The 19,781-nt window shown below is 40.2% G+C and overlaps 1 protein-coding gene and 1 long non-coding RNA gene across 3 annotated transcripts in view; both read right to left on the bottom strand.

Annotated features, from left to right (window-relative positions):
* Positions 1–6,437, bottom strand: part of LOC115186416 (NLR family CARD domain-containing protein 3-like) — a gene marked incomplete at its 5' end in the record, with an annotated part of 7,693 nt that extends 1,256 nt beyond the window's left edge. The window contains 4 exons of the mRNA XM_029746052.1: positions 1,134–1,307; positions 2,883–3,056; positions 3,287–5,078; positions 6,218–6,437. Of these exons, the coding sequence (XP_029601912.1) occupies positions 1,134–1,307; positions 2,883–3,056; positions 3,287–5,078; positions 6,218–6,437 (2,360 nt within the window). The remainder of the gene's footprint in view (positions 1–1,133; positions 1,308–2,882; positions 3,057–3,286; positions 5,079–6,217) is intronic.
* A 5,101-nt stretch (positions 6,438–11,538) lies between these two features.
* Positions 11,539–18,989, bottom strand: LOC115186602 (uncharacterized). 2 transcript variants are annotated; one of them, XR_003875790.1, is made up of 3 exons: positions 18,809–18,989; positions 14,296–14,400; positions 11,539–11,555 (listed from the first exon to the last, which is right to left on the bottom strand). It is a non-coding gene; the product is annotated as an uncharacterized LOC115186602 (long non-coding RNA). The 2 variants fall into 2 exon arrangements; XR_003875789.1 differs by lacking the exon at positions 18,809–18,989 and having other exon boundaries at positions 14,296–14,551.
* Positions 18,990–19,781: the final 792 nt, after the last annotated feature.

Raw genomic sequence — 19,781 nt, forward strand, 5'->3', positions numbered from 1 at the left:
GAGCAGTCTGACTCCTGAGTCTCCTGGGTGATTGTAGCTCAGGTCCAGCTCTCTCAGGTGTGAGGGGTTTGACCTCAGAGCTGAGACCAGAGAAGCACAGCCTTCCTCTGTGACTAGACAGCCTGACAGCCTGCAAAGAGTCAAATCATATTAAAATCACACTGCTATTCTTTGGTGTTGAAAATAGTGGCAGTATGTTTTTTAAACATATTCAGATATATCAGTGTCCTGAAACCTGCCATATCTATTCATACATTAATGTATCATATTATAAATTACAAATGATCAAAGTTTTGCCTGCAGATAGAAACATGTATAGTACAAAAATTTGAGTAGACTGACCAGACCAGTTTAAAAGCAGTATCAGTCAAAAGACAGACAGTGAGGTATCAGATTTAGATTGTATTGAGTATACAGTCCACACCATATCTATTTTGACAGTGAAGATAACATTTTAAATGTGGCTCTAAACTCCAACATTTTGGATTTCAGATCAAATGTTTCATATGAGGTGACAGTATATAATGTCACCTTTTATATGAGGATATTTTCATACATATCTGTTTCACCATTTAGAAAAATGAAAGCACTTTATGTATCTAGTCCCCCTATTTAAAGAAGTCATAAGTATTCTGACCAATTCACTCATAGTGTATTAAAATAGTCAAAAGTTTAGTATTTGGTCCCATATTTTTTGACTGCAACGACTACATCAAGCCTGTGACTGCCATGATTGAGAAAGATCTTGAATAATAATGAGTGAGAAAGTTACAGAGGCTACAACAAAACATGCTAACCTCTCACCATTACCAATAACAGAGGCTACAACAAAACACGCTAACCTCTCACCATTACCAATAACAGAGGCTACAACAAAACATGCTAACCTCTCACCATTACCAATAACAGAGGCTACAACAAAACATGCTAACCTCTCACCATTACCAATAACAGAGGCTACAACAAAACATGCTAACCTCTCACCATTACCAATAACAGAGGCTACAACAAAACATGCTAACCTCTCACCATTACCAATAACAGAGACTACAACAAAACATGCTAACCTCTCACCATTAAGAATAACAGAAACAACAACGAAACACTTGTTGACCAACTACAGGAATATTGACCTCAGAATCTCCAGTCTGCAGTGTGGATCCTCCAGTCCAGCAGAGAGCAGCTCCACTCCTGAATCCTTCAGGTCATTGTTACTCAGGTCCAGCTCTCTCAGGTGTGAGGGGTTTGAACTGAGAACTGAGGCCAACACTTTACAGGATGTGTCTGTGAGTTTACAGCCAGTGAGCCTGCCAACACAGACGAAATACAATGACAGACAAGTTGTATTAAAAAGTTACGCTTAGCTTTCCCTGTTTACGCTGTTACCCGTTTACAAATAATGTGTTGGGTTTGACCTCAGAGCTGAGACCAGAGAAGCACAGCCTTCCTCTGTGACTAGACAGCCTGACAGCCTGCAAAGAGTCAAATCATTTTAAAATCACACTGCTATTCTTTGGTGGTGAAAATAGTGGCAGTATATTTTTTCAACATATGAAACCTTCCATATCTATTCGTAAATTAATATATCATCATTAAAAATGACAAATTATCAAAGTATTGCCTGCAGATAGCAACATGTATAATACAAATATTTGAGTAGACTGACCAGACCAGTTTAAAAGCAGTATCAGTCAGAAGACAGACAGTGAGGTATCAGATTTAGATTGTATTGAGTATACAGTCCACACCATATCTATTTTGACAGTGAAGATTCCATTTTAAATGTGGCTCTAAACTCCAACATTTTGGATTTCAGATCAAATGTTTCATATGAGGTGACAGTATATAATGTCACCTTTTATATGAGGATATTTTCATACATATCTGTTTCACCATTTAGAAAAATATAAGCACTTTATGTATTTAGTCCCCCTATTTAAAGAAGTCATAAGTATTCTGACCAATTCACTATTATATTAAAGTGGTCAAACGTTTAGTATTTGCTCCCAAACTCGTTTGATGCATTCGCAATGTGTTTTGCCCAAAAGTAACTGAATGGTGGATGATGACTGGATTAATTTTCTGTCTAAGTGAGTAGATAACATGTTTCTAAACACTACTAAATTAATCCTGATGATTCCATGAATAAGAAAAATCATGAATGAATCATGAATAATTATGAATGAGAAAGTTACAGAGGCTACAACAAAACATGCTAACCTCTCACCATTACCAATAACAGGGGATACAACAAAACACGCTAACCTCTCACCATTACCAATAACAGAGGCTACAACAAAACATGCTAACCTCTCACCATTACCAATAACAGAGGCTACAACAAAACATGCTAACCTCTCACCATTACCAATAACAGAGGCTACAACAAAACATGCTAACCTCTCACCATTACCAATAACAGAGGCTACAACAAAACATGCTAACCTCTCACCATTACCAATAACAGAGGCTACAACAAAACATGCTAACCTCTCACCATTACCAATAACAGAGGCTACAACAAAACATGCTAACCTCTCACCATTACCAAAAACAGAGGATACAACAAAACATGCTAACCTCTCACCATTACCAATAACAGAGGCTACAACAAAACATGCTAACCTCTCACCATTACCAATAACAGAGGATACAACAAAACATGCTAACCTCTCACCATTAACCTCAAATAAAAGGTGACATTCTGTACTGTCACCTAATATGAAACATTCTCTCTCAAATCCAAAATGCTGGAGCATAGCACCAAATTTAAAATGTGCTGCACTGTCCAAACATATATGGTGTGGACTATGTGTGTCTGGTAAACACATGTGGATCTGGTGAACAGTTGTCACTTGTTGACCAACTACAGGAATACTGACCTCAGAGTCTCCAGTCTGCAGTGGGGATCCTCCAGTCCAGCAGAGAGCAGCTCCACTCCTGAATCCTTCAGGTCATTGTTACTCAGGTCCAGCTCTCTCAGGTGTGAGGGATTTGACTTCAGAGCTGAGACCAGAGAAGCACAGCCTTCCTCTGTGACTCCACAGCCTGACAGCCTGCAAAGAGATCATCATGACTTCACAAACACACTGTTAATTTAACAAGTAGTGTAGAAGGACAATGGTAGATGCATTTGGTTCATATTCCCAAACAACACATAGATTCATCTTCCATCAATGCATTTATTCAATATGTTTTTCAATATACATATTATAATACATATTTTTCTCTAAACATAATATTTCTTCCTGATGATTAGTTCTTATATATCATTTCATTTACTCACAGAGCAGCTCTGGAGGCTTTGACCACTGGCAGCAGCCTCAGAAGACCTTCTTCTGATCTGGAGAATTTCTTCAGGTCAAACACATCCAGCTCCTTTTCTGAAGTCAGCAACACAAAGACCAGAGCTGACCAGTGTGCAGGTGACAGGTTGGGTTTTGAGAGACTTCCTGAGCTCAGGTAGCTTTGGATCTCCTCTAGTAGAGAATGGTCATTCAGTTCATTCAGACAGTGGAACAGATTGATGCTCCTCTCTGGAGAGGGATTCTCCCTGATCTTCTCCTTGATGTACTTGATTGTTTCTTCATGGCTCTGTGAGCTGCTTCTTGTCTTTGTCAGTAGACCTAGTAAGTGCTTCTGATTGGACTCCAGTGAGAGGCCCAGAAGGAAGCGGAGGAAAAGGTCCAGGTTTCCTGTCTCACTTTGTAAAGCTTTATCCACAGCACTCTTGTAGAAAGTAACTTTACGCCTTTGTTTGATCCTCACAGAAAGGTTCCTGGACGTTGATTGCGGTTTGTCCATTAGATTCTGATTGTTGTTGATGAATGAGAGGAACACATACACAGCAGCCAGAAACTCCTGAATGCTCAGATGCACGAAGCAGTATACCTTGTCCTGGTACAGCCCACATTCCTCTTTAAAGAGCTGTGTGCACAATCCTGAGTACACAGAGGCTTCATTGACATCAATGCCAGCCTCTTTCAGGTCTTCTTCATAGAAAATCAGATTGCCCTTCACAAGCTGTTGAAAAGCCAGTTTTCCCAGTGACAGAATGCTCTTTTTATTCCAGTGTGGATCTGTCTCTTCTTTCCCAAGATACTTTTCATTCTTCTGTTTGGTATGAAACACCACAAGGTGTGTGTACATCTCAGTCAGAGTCTTGGGCATCTCTTCTCTCTTATGTTTCAGCATGTGTTCGAGGACTGTTGCAGAAATCCAACAGAAGACTGGAATGTGGCACATGATGTGGAGGCTCCTTGATGTCTTTATGTGTGAGATGATTCTGCTGGCCAGGTCCTCATCACTGAATCTCTTCCTGAAGTACTCCTCCTTCTGTGGGTCATTGAACCCTCGTACCTCTGTCACCTGGTCAACACACCATGAAGGGATCCTATTGGCTGCTGCAGGTCGGGTAGTTATCCAGAGGAGAGCAGAGGGAAGCAGATTTCCCTTGATGAGATTTGTCAGCAGAACATCCACTGAGGTTGACTCTGTGACGTCACAACAGATCTTGTTCTTCTGGAAGTCTAGGGGCAGTCGGCACTCATCCAAACCATCAAAGATGAACACAACTTTGTACTTGTCGTAGTTGGAGATTCTTGATTGTTTGGTTTCCATTGAGAAGTGATTAAGAAGTTCAATGAAAGTGTGTTTGTCCTCTTTCATCAAATTCAGCTCCCGGAAAGGGAATGAAAACACAAATTGAACATCCTGATTTGCTTTTCCTTCAGCCCAGTCCAGAATGAACTTCTGCACAGAGACTGTTTTTCCAATGCCAGCGACTCCCTTTGTCAGCACAGTTCTGATGAGTTTGTCTTGTCCAGTTAAGGGTTTGAAGATGTCGTTACATTTGATTGCAGTCTCTGGTCTTGCTTGTTTCCTGGTTGTTGTCTCAATCTGTCTCAGCTCATGTTCATTATTGACCTCTCCTGTTCCTCCCTCTGTGATGTAGAGCTCTGTGTAGATCTTATTGAGAAGTGTTGGGTTTCCTTGTTTAGCGATCCCCTCAAATACACATTGAAACTTCTTCTTTAGATTAGATTTGAGTTCACGTTGGCAAATCACAGCAAGCTCATCTGAATCTAGAAATAACACAGAGGATATTAATATTACATCTGTTTTAATAACTACAGTATTGTAGGACTGTTATAAAGTTTTTAATTATACTAATTTCTTCACTTAACTGACTGTATAAATGTGTAAATGTTTTCATAATGCATTACAGACTGGTGTGACTGATTATAATATTATTGGTATTATTGATGGTATTATTAATGTTGTCTCTCTCTCTCTAAATTAATTTTGTCTCTCTCTCCGTCTCCTCTGTCTCTCCTCTGTCTCTCAATCCTGTCTCTCTCAATTCAATTCGCTTTATTGGCATGACGGAGCAATGTACTTATTGCCAAAGCTTACAATATGAAAATAGTAAGAATCAACGGGATTGGTTGGTTGGTCTGTCAGACACTGTCCCTCAACTTATGGCAGGCAGCAATGTAGTGCCCTGCCAAGCCACAGCTCTCTGCGTCCTCCCCCAACAGGACGGGTAGCATGTCCTCATCAGAGAGGTCTTTGAAACCTTTAATAAGGGTTTCAAATTTGGGGAAATGACACTCTCTCATTTTTTTATATTTTTTTTACATTTTGTCAAGAAATGCAGCTCCATCTCAGTTTCTGCTGTTGTGCAGTGGTTGCACAGCCTTTCCTCTACAGGGAGCCAGGTTTTCCTGTGTCTCTCTCTCTGTGGCTCACCTCTCTCTCTCTCTCTCTCTCTCTCCTCTCTCTCTCTCTCTCTCTCTCTCTCTCTCTCTCTCTCTCTCTCTCTCTCTCTCTCTCTCTCTCTCTCTCTCCTCTCTCTCTCTCTCTCTCTCTCTCTCTCTCTCTCTCCTCTCTCTCTCTCTCTCTCTCTCTCTCTCTCTCTCTCTCTCTCTCTCTCTCTCTCTCTCTCTCTCTCTCTCTCTCTCTCTCTCTCTCTCTCTCTCTCTCTCTCTCTCTCTCTCTCTCTCTCTCTCTCTCTCTCTCTCTCTCTCTCTCTCTCTCTCTCTCTCTCTCTAAATTAATCACCACAACACATCCCTGCTGCTACTTGAGGAGGTCACTAGGTGTTGTGTTAAGGCTGCTACAATATCATTGAGTTACACAGCTACTTTAGCTGTACTTTAGCCACAGCTTTTAAATGTTATAAAACAGCATTCAACATGAGGCAGACAGATCTTACGTTTCTCCAGTGTGTCAGCGAGCTCCTTCTGGTTCATTTTCCTCAGGACGTGCAGTGTGATCTTCAGAGCCCCCTCTCTGGCACTGCTCTCCTGCTTCTCATCTTCAGCATCCACCACTTCCTCATCCTGCTTCTGACTCTCAAAGCCTTCTGGGAGTTCTGGACTAAGAATCCTCTTGAACATCTTCAGCTCGTTCTTCACAAATGTCATAATTTTCTCTTCAAGCAACTGAAATAAATCAAGTAAATAAGTTAAGCAAGAGAATACATGCTTTCTCATTAACACAATAATGAATAATTGACAGATCAACTTTACTTGAAGTAAACAAAAACAAATGTACATTACAGGACCACATACACTGAATATAGAGTCCAGGTCTGTTTGATGACTCTTGGAAGACTGACCACTGAGAATCTCTGACTCTGATCTCTCCTGTTGGTTTCTGTGGACAAAACATGAGATTACATCTCCTCAACCAGGGAGTACACACACACACACACACACACACACACACACACACACACACACACACACACACACACACACACACACACACACACACACACACACACACACACTGTTTTAGGACTATGAAAATGGACTAAAGGATTAGCCTATGGATTATGAAAACAACCAAAAGAAATGGGAAAATTGTGAGAGGAGAAATGACTAGAGACAGTGTTGTTTAACTCACTGACCATGACCCATGAGTTCTTCTTACCTTTGTTCAGTAGGAAAGTCTCCCTCTCTAAAACGTATAGGACGATCCATAGACCAGTCACTCTTCATGGACACACAGCTGGGTACAGGGGAGGCTGGTCTCTCCTGCTTGATTGGTCTTCAACACAACAGAGACAAACATGACATTTGTTTAAAATCTATCACTTGATGGTTTCATTTCAGAGAGACAAAAATCATGTTTGTTCCAAAACGCAACATATCACTTTACAGGTAAATGTTCCTTTATTGTTTAAAAAAATTATGAAAGAGATTGGTGTGTTGTTTCACTATCTAATCATGGCATGGTGTCTCTCAGGAGTTAACACACTCAGGTCAGGGAGAGTTGGAGAGGCAGGTTTATGGTTCCCCCTAGACTCTCAGGAGTTAACACACTCAGGTCAGGGAGAGTTGGAGAGGCAGGTTTATGGTTCCCCCCTAGACTCTCAGGAGTTAACACACTCAGGTCAGGGAGAGTTGGAGAGGCAGGTTTATGGTTCCGCCTAGACTCTCAGGAGTTAACACACTCAGGTCAGGGAGAGTTGGAGAGGCAGGTTTATGGTTCCCCCTAGACTCTCAGGAGTTAACACACTCAGGTCAGGGAGAGTTGGAGAGGCAGGTTTATGGTTCCCCCTAGACTCTCAGGAGTTAACACACTCAGGTCAGGGAGAGTTGGAGAGGCAGGTTTATGGTTCCCCCCTAGACTCTCAGGAGTTAACACACTCAGGTCAGGGAGAGTTGGAGAGGCAGGTTTATGGTTCCCCCCTAGACTCTCAGGAGTTAAAACACTCAGGTCAGGGAGAGTTGGAGAGGCAGGTTTATGGTTCCCCCCTAGACTCTCAGGAGTTAACACACTCAGGTCAGGGAGAGTTGGAGAGGCAGGTTTATGGTTCCGCCTAGACTCTCAGGAGTTAACACACTCAGGTCAGGGAGAGTTGGAGAGGCAGGTTTATGGTTCCCCCTAGACTCTCAGGAGTTAACACACTCAGGTCAGGGAGAGTTGGAGAGGCAGGTTTATGGTTCCCCCTAGACTCTCAGGAGTTAACACACTCAGGTCAGGGAGAGTTGGAGAGGCAGGTTTATGGTTCCCCCCTAGACTCTCAGGAGTTAACACACTCAGGTCAGGGAGAGTTGGAGAGGCAGGTTTATGGTTCCCCCTAGACTCTCAGGAGTTAACACACTCAGGTCAGGGAGAGTTGGAGAGGCAGGTTTATGGTTCCCCCTAGACTCTCAGGAGTTAACACACTCAGGTCAGGGAGAGTTGGAGAGGCAGGTTTATGGTTCCCCCCTAGACTCTCAGGAGTTAACACACTCAGGTCAGGGAGAGTTGGAGAGGCAGGTTTATGGTTCCCCCTAGACTCTCAGGAGTTAACACACTCAGGTCAGGGAGAGTTGGAGAGGCAGGTTTATGGTTCCCCCTAGACTCTCAGGAGTTAACACACTCAGGTCAGGGAGAGTTGGAGAGGCAGGTTTATGGTTCCCCCCTAGACTCTCAGGAGTTAACACACTCAGGTCAGGGAGGTCTTAACCTCGTTAATCTAACCACTCTGTCCGATTTCAAAAAGGCTTTACAACGAAAGCAAAACATTAGATTATGTCAGCAGAGTACCCAGCCAGAATTAATCAGACACCCATTTTTCAAGCTAGCATATAATGTCACATAAACCCAAACCACAGCTAAATGCAGCACTAACCTTTGATGATCTTCATCAGATGACAATCTTAAGACATTATGTTATACAATACATGCATGTTTTGTTCAATCAAGTTCATAATTATATCAAAAAACAGCTTTTTACATTAGCATGTGATGTTCAGAACTAGCATACCCCCCGCAAACTTCCGGTGAATTTACTAAATTACTCACGATAAACGTTCACAAAAAGCATAACAATTATTTTAAGAATTATAGATACAGAACTCCTCTATGCACTCGATATGTCCGATTTTAAAATAGCTTTTTGGTGAAAGCACATTTTGCAATATTCTAAGTAAATAGCCCGGCATCACAGGGCTAGCTATTTAGACACCCAGCAAGTTTAGCCTTCACCAAACTCCGATTTACTATTAGAAAAGTTTGATTACCTTTGGTGTTCTTCGTCAGAATGCACTCCCAGGACTTCTACTTCAATAACAAATGTTGGTTTGGTCCCAAATAATCCATAGTTATGTTCAAACAGCGGCGTTTTGTTCATGCGTTCAAGACACTATCCGAATGGTAAATAAGGGTTACGAGCATGGCGCATTTCGTGACAAAAAAATAGTAAAAATTCCATTACCGTACTTCGAAGCATGTCAACCGCTGTTAAAAATCAATTTTTATGCCATTTTTCTCGTAAAAAAGCGATAATATTCCGACCGGGAATCTGCGTTTAGGTAAATAGACGAAAGAAAATAAAGCACGGGATCGACTCGTGCACGCGCCTAAGCCCATTATCCTCTTATCGGCCACTTGCCAAAAGCGCAAATGTGTTTCAGCCTGGGGCTGGAATGACATCATTCAGCTTTTTCCTGTGTTCTGAGAGCCTATGGGAGCCGTAGGAAGTGTCACGTTACAGCAAAGATCCTCAGTTTTCAATAAACAGAGCCAAGAAGCCCAAGGAATGGTCAGAGAGGGCACTTCCTGTACAGAATCTTCTCAGGTTTTTGCCTGCCATGTGAGTTCTGTTATACTCACAGACACCATTCAAACAGTTTTAGAAACTTTAGGGTGTTTTCTATCCAAAGCCAATAATTATATGCATATTCTAGTTTCTGGGCAGTAGTAATAACCAGATTAAATCGGGTATGTTTTTTATCCGGCCGTATAAATACTGACCCCTAGCCCTAACAGGTTAAAGATTCTTCAGTCCCCAGAGGTCTTAACCTAGAGGACTAAAGTATGTTTAGTCCCAGAGGTCTTAACCTATAGAAGGACTATAGTATGTTATGGATTCTTCAGTCCCCAGATGTCTTAACCTATAGAAGGACTATAGTATGTTATAGATACTTCAGTCCCCAGAGGTCTTAACCTATAGAAGGACTATAGTATGTTATAGATACTTCAGTCCCCAGAGGTCTTAACCTACAGAAGGACTATAGTATGTTTAGTCCCAGAGGTCTTAACCTATAGAAGGACTTTAGTATGTTTAGTCCTTTTGTAGGTTAAGACCTCTGGGACTAAACATACTATAGTCCTTCTGTAGGTTAAGACCTCTGGGACTAAACATACTATAGTCCTTCTATAGGTTAAGACCTCTGGGACTAAACATACTATAGTCCTTCTGTAGGTTAAGACCTCTGGGACCAAACATACTATAGTCCTTCTATAGGTTAAGACCTCTGGGGACAACACATGAGATTACATCTCCTCGTGCAGGGAGTGCACACACACACACACACACACACACACACACACACACACACGTGGAGGGAACATTGTGTTTGTTTAATATTGTTTTAGGACTATGAAAATGGACTAAAGGATTAGCCTATGGATTATGAAAACAACAAAAGAAATGGGAAAATGGGAGAGGAGAAATGACTAGAGACAGTGTTGTTTAACTCACTGACCATGACCCATGAGTTCTTCTTACCTTTGTTCAGTAGAAAAGTCTCCCTCTCTAAAGTGTTGAGGAGGACTCATAGACCGGTCACTCTCACAGCTGGATACAGGGGAGGCTGGTCTCTCCTGATTGATTGGACTTCAACACAACAGAGACAAACATTACATCTCTCATCTACTCTGATCTCAGATGGGGAACATAAGAAGAGTTCCAAAACGCAACATATCACTTTACAGAAATGAGCTTTAATTGTTTAAATAAATTATGTATTAATTATTACATCTCTCACAGACAAGGATTTGTTTAAAATCTACCACTTGATGGTTTCATTTCAGAGAGACAAAAATCATGTTTTTTTATGCAAAATGTTATATATCTCCCTCACTCTCAAATGTGACCGACCGGCTCAATTTGGTAATTAACTAAATAACTACATATATAGTGATTTTGGTTTATGTCAGTTTAATTGTTTGTTATGGTATAAGTTGTTATTTTATGATTGTAAGTGATAAAAATTAACTAGTAATTCTCAGTAATTACTACTTTAGTAAGAAATACATTTTTTCAGCACTACTGCAGTTGCTAAATAATTCCAATAGATGGGAACATAAGACCACAATGACATTTCAGAATATTATTTTAGTTTTCTCCCTGGATACACCACCACTCCCCGAGCTTCCTGCAGAACCCCTGCAGTACCTCCGCAGACCCCGGATTGAGAACCCCCGATTTAGCAGATGCTCTTATCCAGAGAGATTTACAGTAAGTGCATTCACCTTAAAATATGGCTATTTATTTAGGAAATAAACAAAATCAATTCTTCATAAAATTGTCATCTTACCTCTTAGCTTTGGCGTCATGTCCCCCAGAAAGATGCATTTTAGAGGCAGGGCCCCCCTCCTCTCTCTCCCCAGAGAGATGCATTTTAGAGGCAGGGCCCCCCTCCTCTCTCTCCCCAGAGAGACTCATTTTAGAGGCAGGGCCCCCCTCCTCTCTCTCCCCAGAGAGACTCATTTTAGAGGCAGGGCCCCCCTCCTTCCTCTCCCCAGAGAGACTCATTTTAGAGCACTGACCCCTGTAAACAGAGATCCAGCAAGTTGGTTGTGGTTAACACAGTGACAACTAAACAGAGATCCAGCATGTTGGTTGTGGTTAACATAGTGACAACTAAACAGAGATCCAGCATGTTGGTTGTGGTCAACACAGTGACAACTAAACAGAGATCCAGCATGTTGGTTGTGGTTAACACAGTGACAACTAAACAGAGATCCAGCATGTTGGTTGTGGTTAACACAGTGACAACTAAACAGAGATCCAGCATGTTGGTTGTGGTTAACACAGTAACAACTAAACAGAGATCCAGCATGTTGGTTGTGGTTAACACAGTGACAACTAAACAGAGATCCAGCATGTTGGTTGTGGTCAACACAGTGACAACTAAACAGAGATCCAGCATGTTGGTTGTGGTTAACACAGTGACAACTAAACAGAGATCCAGCATGTTGGTTGTGGTTAACACAGTAACAACTAAACAGAGATCCAGCATGTTGGTTGTGGTTAACACAGTGACAACTAAACAGAGATCCAACATGTTGGTTGTGGTTAACACAGTGACAACTAAACAGAGATCCAGCATGTTGGTTGTGGTTAACACAGTGACAACTAAACAGAGATCCAGCATGTTGGTTGTGGTTAACACAGTGACAACTAAACAGAGATCCAGCATGTTGGTTGTGGTTAACACAGTGACAACTAAACAGAGATCCAGCATGTTGGTTGTGGTTAACACAGTGACAACTAAACAGAGATCCAGCAGGTTGGTTGTGGTTAACACAGTGACAACTAAACAGAGATCCAGCATGTTGGTTGTGGTTAACACAGTAACAACTAAACAGAGATCCAGCATGTTGGTTGCAGTTAACACAGTGACAACTTGTTCTTGACTGTCAATTGTTCTCATTTATTCATTATCTCGTTGAGAAATAACACATTTACTAACGGACATATCTAAACAGTCAGGTGATTTAAAGCATCACATGAACATGTTGTTGTGACATTTCATCTCCATGGTAACTGTTAATAATAATAATAAGTCACTGTTTGTTAAGGTAGTTATAGACAGAACAACAACAATAACAATAATAATAATAATAATAATAATAATAATAAGTCACTGTTTGTTAAGGTAGTTATAGACAGAACAACAACAATAATAATAACAATAATAATAATAATAATAATAATAATAATAAGTCACTGTTTGTTAAGGTAGTTATAGACAGAACAACAACAATAATAATAATAATAATAATAATAATAATAATAATAATAATAAGTCACTGTTTGTTAAGGTAGTTATAGACAGTACAGCAACAATAATAATAATAATAATAATAATAATAATAATAATAATAATAATAATAAGCTACTGTTTGTTAAGGTAGTTATAGACAGAACAACAACAATAACAATAACAATAATAATAATAATAATAATAATAATAAGCTACTGTTTGTTAAGGTAGTTATAGACAGTACAGCAACAACAATAATAATAATAATAATAATAATAATAGTTCACTGTTTGTTAAGGTAGTTATAGACAGAACAACAACAATAACAATAACAATAACAATAATATTAATAATAATAATAATAATAATAATAATAGTTCACTGTTTGTTAAGGTAGTTATAGACAGAACAACAACAATAATAATAATAATAATAATAATAATAATAATAACAATAATAATAATAATAATAATAATAAAAATAATAATAACAATAATAATAATAATAATAATAATAAAAATAATTTAAAAAAAAATTATAATAATAAGTCACTGTTTGTTAAGGTAGTTATAGACAGAACAACAACAATAATAATAATAATAATAATAATAATAATAATAATAAGTCACTGTTTGTTAAGGTAGTTATAGACAGTACAGCAACAACAATAATAATAATAATAATAATAATAATAATAAGCCACTGTTTGTTAAGGTATTTATAGACAGTACAGCAACAATAATAATAATAAAGTAATAATAATAATATTAATTATAAAAATAATAATAATAATAATTAGTCTCTGTTTGTTAAGGTAGTTATAGACAGTACAGCAACACAAGGCCATGTCTCACACTTATTTGTATTCACTAACAGTAGGCTATTTATTGTCTTTCAATCTGTTCTTTTCTAAATGTATCTGAGAATGTAGACAGAAGGGCTAAAACGGACATGATTGATCCGAGGAGGAAATTGTTCATCCATTCAGAAAGGTTTTTTGCATCAAGTAAGAGATGTTATATTATGTAAAGTAGACTAGGTTATAATGTATAATAGCAGTTTGTTTGTGATATGCAGATCAAGGTCTATACCTCGGCTATGGCCTACATATCATAGATGACCAGTCTAAACCTGTTCAGATCAACATAATGTTATAGTCCTACCAGTAGCAGGACAGAGAATGTACTGTATATAACCTACATATCATAGATGACCAGTCTAAACCTGTTCAGATCAACATAATTTTATAGTCCTACCAGTAGCAGGACAGAGAATGCACTGTATATAACCTACATATCATAGATGACCAGTCTAAACCTGTTCAGATCAGTTCACAGAGACCATCAGGTTTGTTGGCATGATAAGTGATCATAGCCTTATAATAGTTTGTAGGTAGTCTAGACCAACAGTACGAGAGTCTGCCTGGCTTTCCTACATACCAACACATTTATTCAATGTTACCGAGAAATATGTGCCACAGTTTCATCAGCCATTTTTGTAACTGCGTAGACAACACACTTACTTTCACGTTCATATGAGGAAATCACAAAACTTCTGACAGTCACTGGTGCAGCCGCCTGTTTTCTTGCAGATGAAGTAGCTTTCACAGGCAACTCATTCAACCAGCCTAAACAACAGTAAATACAAGATGTCAAATGGTCAAAAGTGAATCTCAATAGAGCCATATACATTAGAGAGGGGTATATTGCTGCAGATGTTGGATCTTAATTTGAGCCAGTTTGCTACACCAGGAAAATAATCCTGCAGAAACAGGACATTTGAATAATTGTGTGGATTATAATTAATGAACAGTTTTAAAATGGAAAAGTGGAATTTATCATCTTCAGAAACCTTTTCTAAAGTTTAATTACACTCAAAAACACTACAAGTTTAGTTTTTCTGAAACAGGGTGATCAAATTAAGATCCTACATCTGTACAGTGTTTATGTCTTTATCTGAAAAGGGCAGTTTGAGTTATTAGCAATAACATTGCAACTGTAAGCTGATGTAAACCTCTGTGATTGGATGTTATAGACCCCCATACATATCCCCATGTACAATTATGTGTACAGATGTAGGATCTTAATTTGATCACCCCCCACTGCAGAAGAACTTTCCAGCAATGCAGGAAATGTAAAACTTGTAGTGTATTTGAGGTTTAAAACGGCTTCTGAAGTTTGTAATTTCCACTTAGAAATTTCAGACTTGAGTTTTCTGTCTCAGTAGTAGTAGACTGTTAGGAGTGTTTTACTGTCATTCACTATACTAACATTACACCAACCTGTCTCAGTAGTAGTAGACTGTTAGGAGGGTTTTACTGTCATTGACTATACTAACATTACACCAACCTGTCTCAGTAGTAGTAGACTGTTAGGAGGGTTTTACTGTCATTCACTATACTAACATTACACCAACCTGTCTCAGTAGTAGTAGACTGTTAGGAGGGTTTTACTGTCATTCACTATACTAACATTACACCAACCTGTCTCAGTAGTAGTAGACTGTTAGGAGGGTTTTACTGTCATTCACTATACTAACATTACACCAACCTGTCTCAGTAGTAGTAGACTGTTAGGAGGGTTTTACTGTCATTCACTATACTAACATGACACCAACCTGTCTCAGTAGTAGTAGACTGTTAGGAGGGTTTTACTGTCATTCACTATACTAACATTACACCAACCTGTCTCAGTAGTAGTAGACTGTTAGGAGGGTTTTACTGTCATTCACTATACTAACATTACACCAACCTGTCTCAGTAGTAGTAGACTGTTAGGAGGGTTTTACTGTCATTCACTATACTAACATGACACCAACCTGTCTCAGTAGTAGTAGACTGTTAGGAGGGTTTTACTGTCATTCACTATACTAACATTACACCAACCTGTCTCAGTAGTAGTAGACTGTTAGGAGGGTTTTACTGTCATTGACTATACTAACATTACACCAACCTGTCTCAGTAGTAGTAGACTGTTAGGAGGGTTTTACTGTCATTCACTATACTAACATTACACCAACCTGTCTCAGTAGTAGTAGACTGTTAGGAGGGTTTTACTGTCATTCACTATACTAACATTACACCAACCTGTCTCAGTAGTAGTAGACTGTTAGGAGGGTTTTACTGTCATTCACTATACTAACATTACACCAACCTGTCTCAGTAGTAGTAGACTGTTAGGAGGGTTTTACTGTCATTCACTATACTAACATGACACCAACCTGTCTCAGTAGTAGTAGACTGTTAGGAGGGTTTTACTGTCATTCACTATACTAACATTACACCAACCTGTCTCAGTAGTAGTAGACTGTTAGGAGGGTTTTACTGTCATTCACTATACTAACATTACACCAACCTGTCTCAGTAGTAGTAGACTGTTAGGAGGGTTTTACTGTCATTCACTATACTAACATGACACCAACCTGTCTCAGTAGTAGTAGACTGTTAGGAGGGTTTTACTGTCATTCACTATACTAACATGACACCAACCTGTCTCAGTAGTAGTAGACTGTTAGGAGGGTTTTACTGTCATTCACTATACTAACATTACACCAACCTGTCTCAGTAGTAGTAGACTGTTAGGAGGGTTTTACTGTCATTCACTATACTAACATTACACCAACCTGTCTCAGTAGTAGTAGACTGTTAGGAGGGTTTTACTGTCCTTCACTATACTAACATTACACCAACCTTTCTCAGTAGTAGTAGACTGTTAGGAGGGTTTTACTGTCATTCACTATACTAACATGACACCAACCTGTCTCAGTAGTAGTAGACTGTTAGGAGGGTTTTACTGTCATTCACTATACTAACATTACACCAACCTGTCTCAGTAGTAGTAGACTGTTAGGAGGGTTTTACTGTCATTCACTATACTAACATTACACCAACCTGTCTCAGTAGTAGTAGACTGTTAGGAGGGTTTTACTGTCATTCACTATACTAACATTACACCAACCTGTCTCAGTAGTAGTAGACTGTTAGGAGGGTTTTACTGTCATTCACTATACTAACATTACACCAACCTGTCTCAGTAGTAGTAGACTGTTAGGAGGGTTTTACTGTCATTCACTATACTAACATTACACCAACCTGTCTCAGTAGTAGTAGACTGTTAGGAGGGTTTTACTGTCATTCACTATACTAACATGACACCAACCTGTCTCATTAGTAGTAGACTGTTAGGAGGGTTTTACTGTCATTCACTATACTAACATTACACCAACCTGTCTCAGTAGTAGTAGACTGTTAGGAGGGTTTTACTGTCATTGACTATACTAACATTACACCAACCTGTCTCAGTAGTAGTAGACTGTTAGGAGGGTTTTACTGTCATTCACTATACTAACATTACACCAACCTGTCTCAGTAGTAGTAGACTGTTAGGAGGGTTTTACTGTCATTCACTATACTAACATTACACCAACCTGTCTCAGTAGTAGTAGACTGTTAGGAGGGTTTTACTGTCATTCACTATACTAACATGACACCAACCTGTCTCAGTAGTAGTAGACTGTTAGGAGGGTTTTACTGTCATTCACTATACTAACATTACACCAACCTGTCTCAGTAGTAGTAGACTGTTAGGAGGGTTTTACTGTCATTCACTATACTAACATTACACCAACCTGTCTCAGTAGTAGTAGACTGTTAGGAGGGTTTTACTGTCATTCACTATACTAACATTACACCAACCAGTCTCAGTAGTAGTAGACTGTTAGGAGGGTTTTACTGTCATTCACTATACTAACATTACACCAACCTGTCTCAGTAGTAGTAGACTGTTAGGAGGGTTTTACTGTCATTCACTATACTAACATTACACCAACCTGTCTCAGTAGTAGTAGACTGTTAGGAGGGTTTTACTGTCCTTCACTATACTAACATTACACCAACCTGTCTCAGTAGATTTTTTCTGTTCTGTTCTGTATATTCTGATGGGTGAGGCCTGAACTGGAATGTGAAGCTAACTGAAGCTGTCTAGCTTTAGAAAACCAGTATATCAAGCCTGTATCATAGTACACCCCTCAGGCTACGTTCAGGTTTCAGCAAGAGGCAGGTATCAACATGCCGAGTCGTAGGCGACAACCTGGGTTGTATTCGTTAGTTTACTCCACAGCCAACAGTTTTGAAACATTGCATAAACAGTTTACTCCAAACACTGTACAATGTGACCTAAACGGTTTCTGTTGCCAAACGTTTTGCTACGGTGGGCACTAATGAATACACACAAACTGTTTTGAGGAAGGGTAAGTTGTTGTTAGGCTCTCGAACAATATTTACTTGTCTCTCTTTCACACAACATACCTTCCTGAGTGAAAAGAGTTTACTGTAGATTATAAAGAGAACATGTTTGTTTGTTGCTTGTTGTGTTTTAAGTCTGTTTTCAGAAGACAAGTCTATAGACCTATGATAGGGTACACTCTTAGAATAAAGGGTTCCAAACGGGTCCTCCGGCCGTCCCCATAGGAGAACGCTTTTGGGTTCCAGGTAGAACCCTTCTGGCTTCCATGTAGAACCCTCTGTGGAAAGGGTTCTTCACGGAACCCAGAAGTGTTCTACCTAGTACCAAAAAGGGTTCTACAAAGGGTTCTCCTATGGGGACAGCCAAAGAACCCTTTTAGATTGTAGATAGTGTAGGAGCGATCGCCCTGGGGCACACAGATGGGCACAGAACGAATTCACCCCACGCATCTAATTTATATCCAAAACATTTTAAGGAGAGTAGGACTATTATAACACTGTCCACCAAAAATATCATAAACTATATGAATACACACAACAATATCATCAACTATATTAATACACACAACAATATCATCAACTATATTAATACACACAACAATATCATCAACTATATGAATACACATAACAATATCATCAACTATATGAATACACATAACAATATCATCAACTATATTAATACACATAACAATATCATCAAATATATGAATACACAAAACAATACCATCAACTATATGAATACACATAACAATATCATCAACTATATTAATACACATATCAATCGTCGTCTTACCTTTTATCTCTCAATAGAAACAGTCTGAATGATCATTCGGTCGTCGAAAGTTACTTTCGTTTGCTCTGATCATTTACATATCAGGTTCTGCCTGTTCTCTCTCCGAGTCCCTCTCTCTTTACAGCTCTTACAATGTGCCTTGGCATACATTCTACAACTGTCTGGAACTCTATTGGAGGGATGTGACACCATTCTTAGCAGCTCCTTTCTCCCCAGGGGTAGCAGCTCCTCTCTCCCCAGGGGTAGCAGCTCCTCTCTCCCCAGGGGTAGCAGCTCCTCTCTCCCCAGGGGTAGCAGCTCCTCTCTCCCCAGGGGTAGCAGCTCCTCTCTCCCCAGGGGTAGCATCTCCTCTCTCCCCATGGGAAGCAGCTCCTCTCTCTCCCCAGGGGTAGCAGCTCCTCTCTCTCCCCAGGGGTAGCAGCTCCTCTCTCTCCAGGGGTAGCAGCTCCTCTCTCCCTAGGGGTAGCAGTTCCTCTCTCCCCAGGGGTAGCAGCTCCTCTCTCTCCAGGGGTAGCAGCTCCTCTCTCCCTAGGGGTAGCAGTTCCTCTCTCCCCAGGGGTAGCAGCTCCTCTCTCTCCAGGGGTAGCAGCTCCTCTCTCCCTAGGGGTAGCAGCTCCTCTCTCCCCAGGGGTACGGCTCCTCTCTCCCCAGGGGTAGCAGCTCCTCTCTCCCCAGGGGTAGCAGCTCCTCTCTCCCCAGGGGTAGCAGCTCCTCTCTCCCCAGGGGTATGGCTCCTCTCTCACCAGAGGTAGCAGCTCCTCTCTCCCCTAGGGGTAGCAGCTCCTCTCTCTCCAGGGGTAGCAGCTCCTCTCTCCCTAGGGGTAGCAGTTCCTCTCTCCCCAGGGGTAGCAGCTCCTCTCTCTCCAGGGGTAGCAGCTCCTCTCTCCCCAGGGGTAGCAGTTCCTCTCTCCCCAGGGGTAACAGCTCCTCTCTCTCCAGGGGTAGCAGCTCCTCTCTCCCTAGGGGTAGCAGT

Source organism: Salmo trutta, unplaced genomic scaffold, assembly GCF_901001165.1.
Source record: "Salmo trutta unplaced genomic scaffold, fSalTru1.1, whole genome shotgun sequence".
Taxonomy (NCBI): Eukaryota; Metazoa; Chordata; class Actinopteri; order Salmoniformes; family Salmonidae; genus Salmo; species Salmo trutta.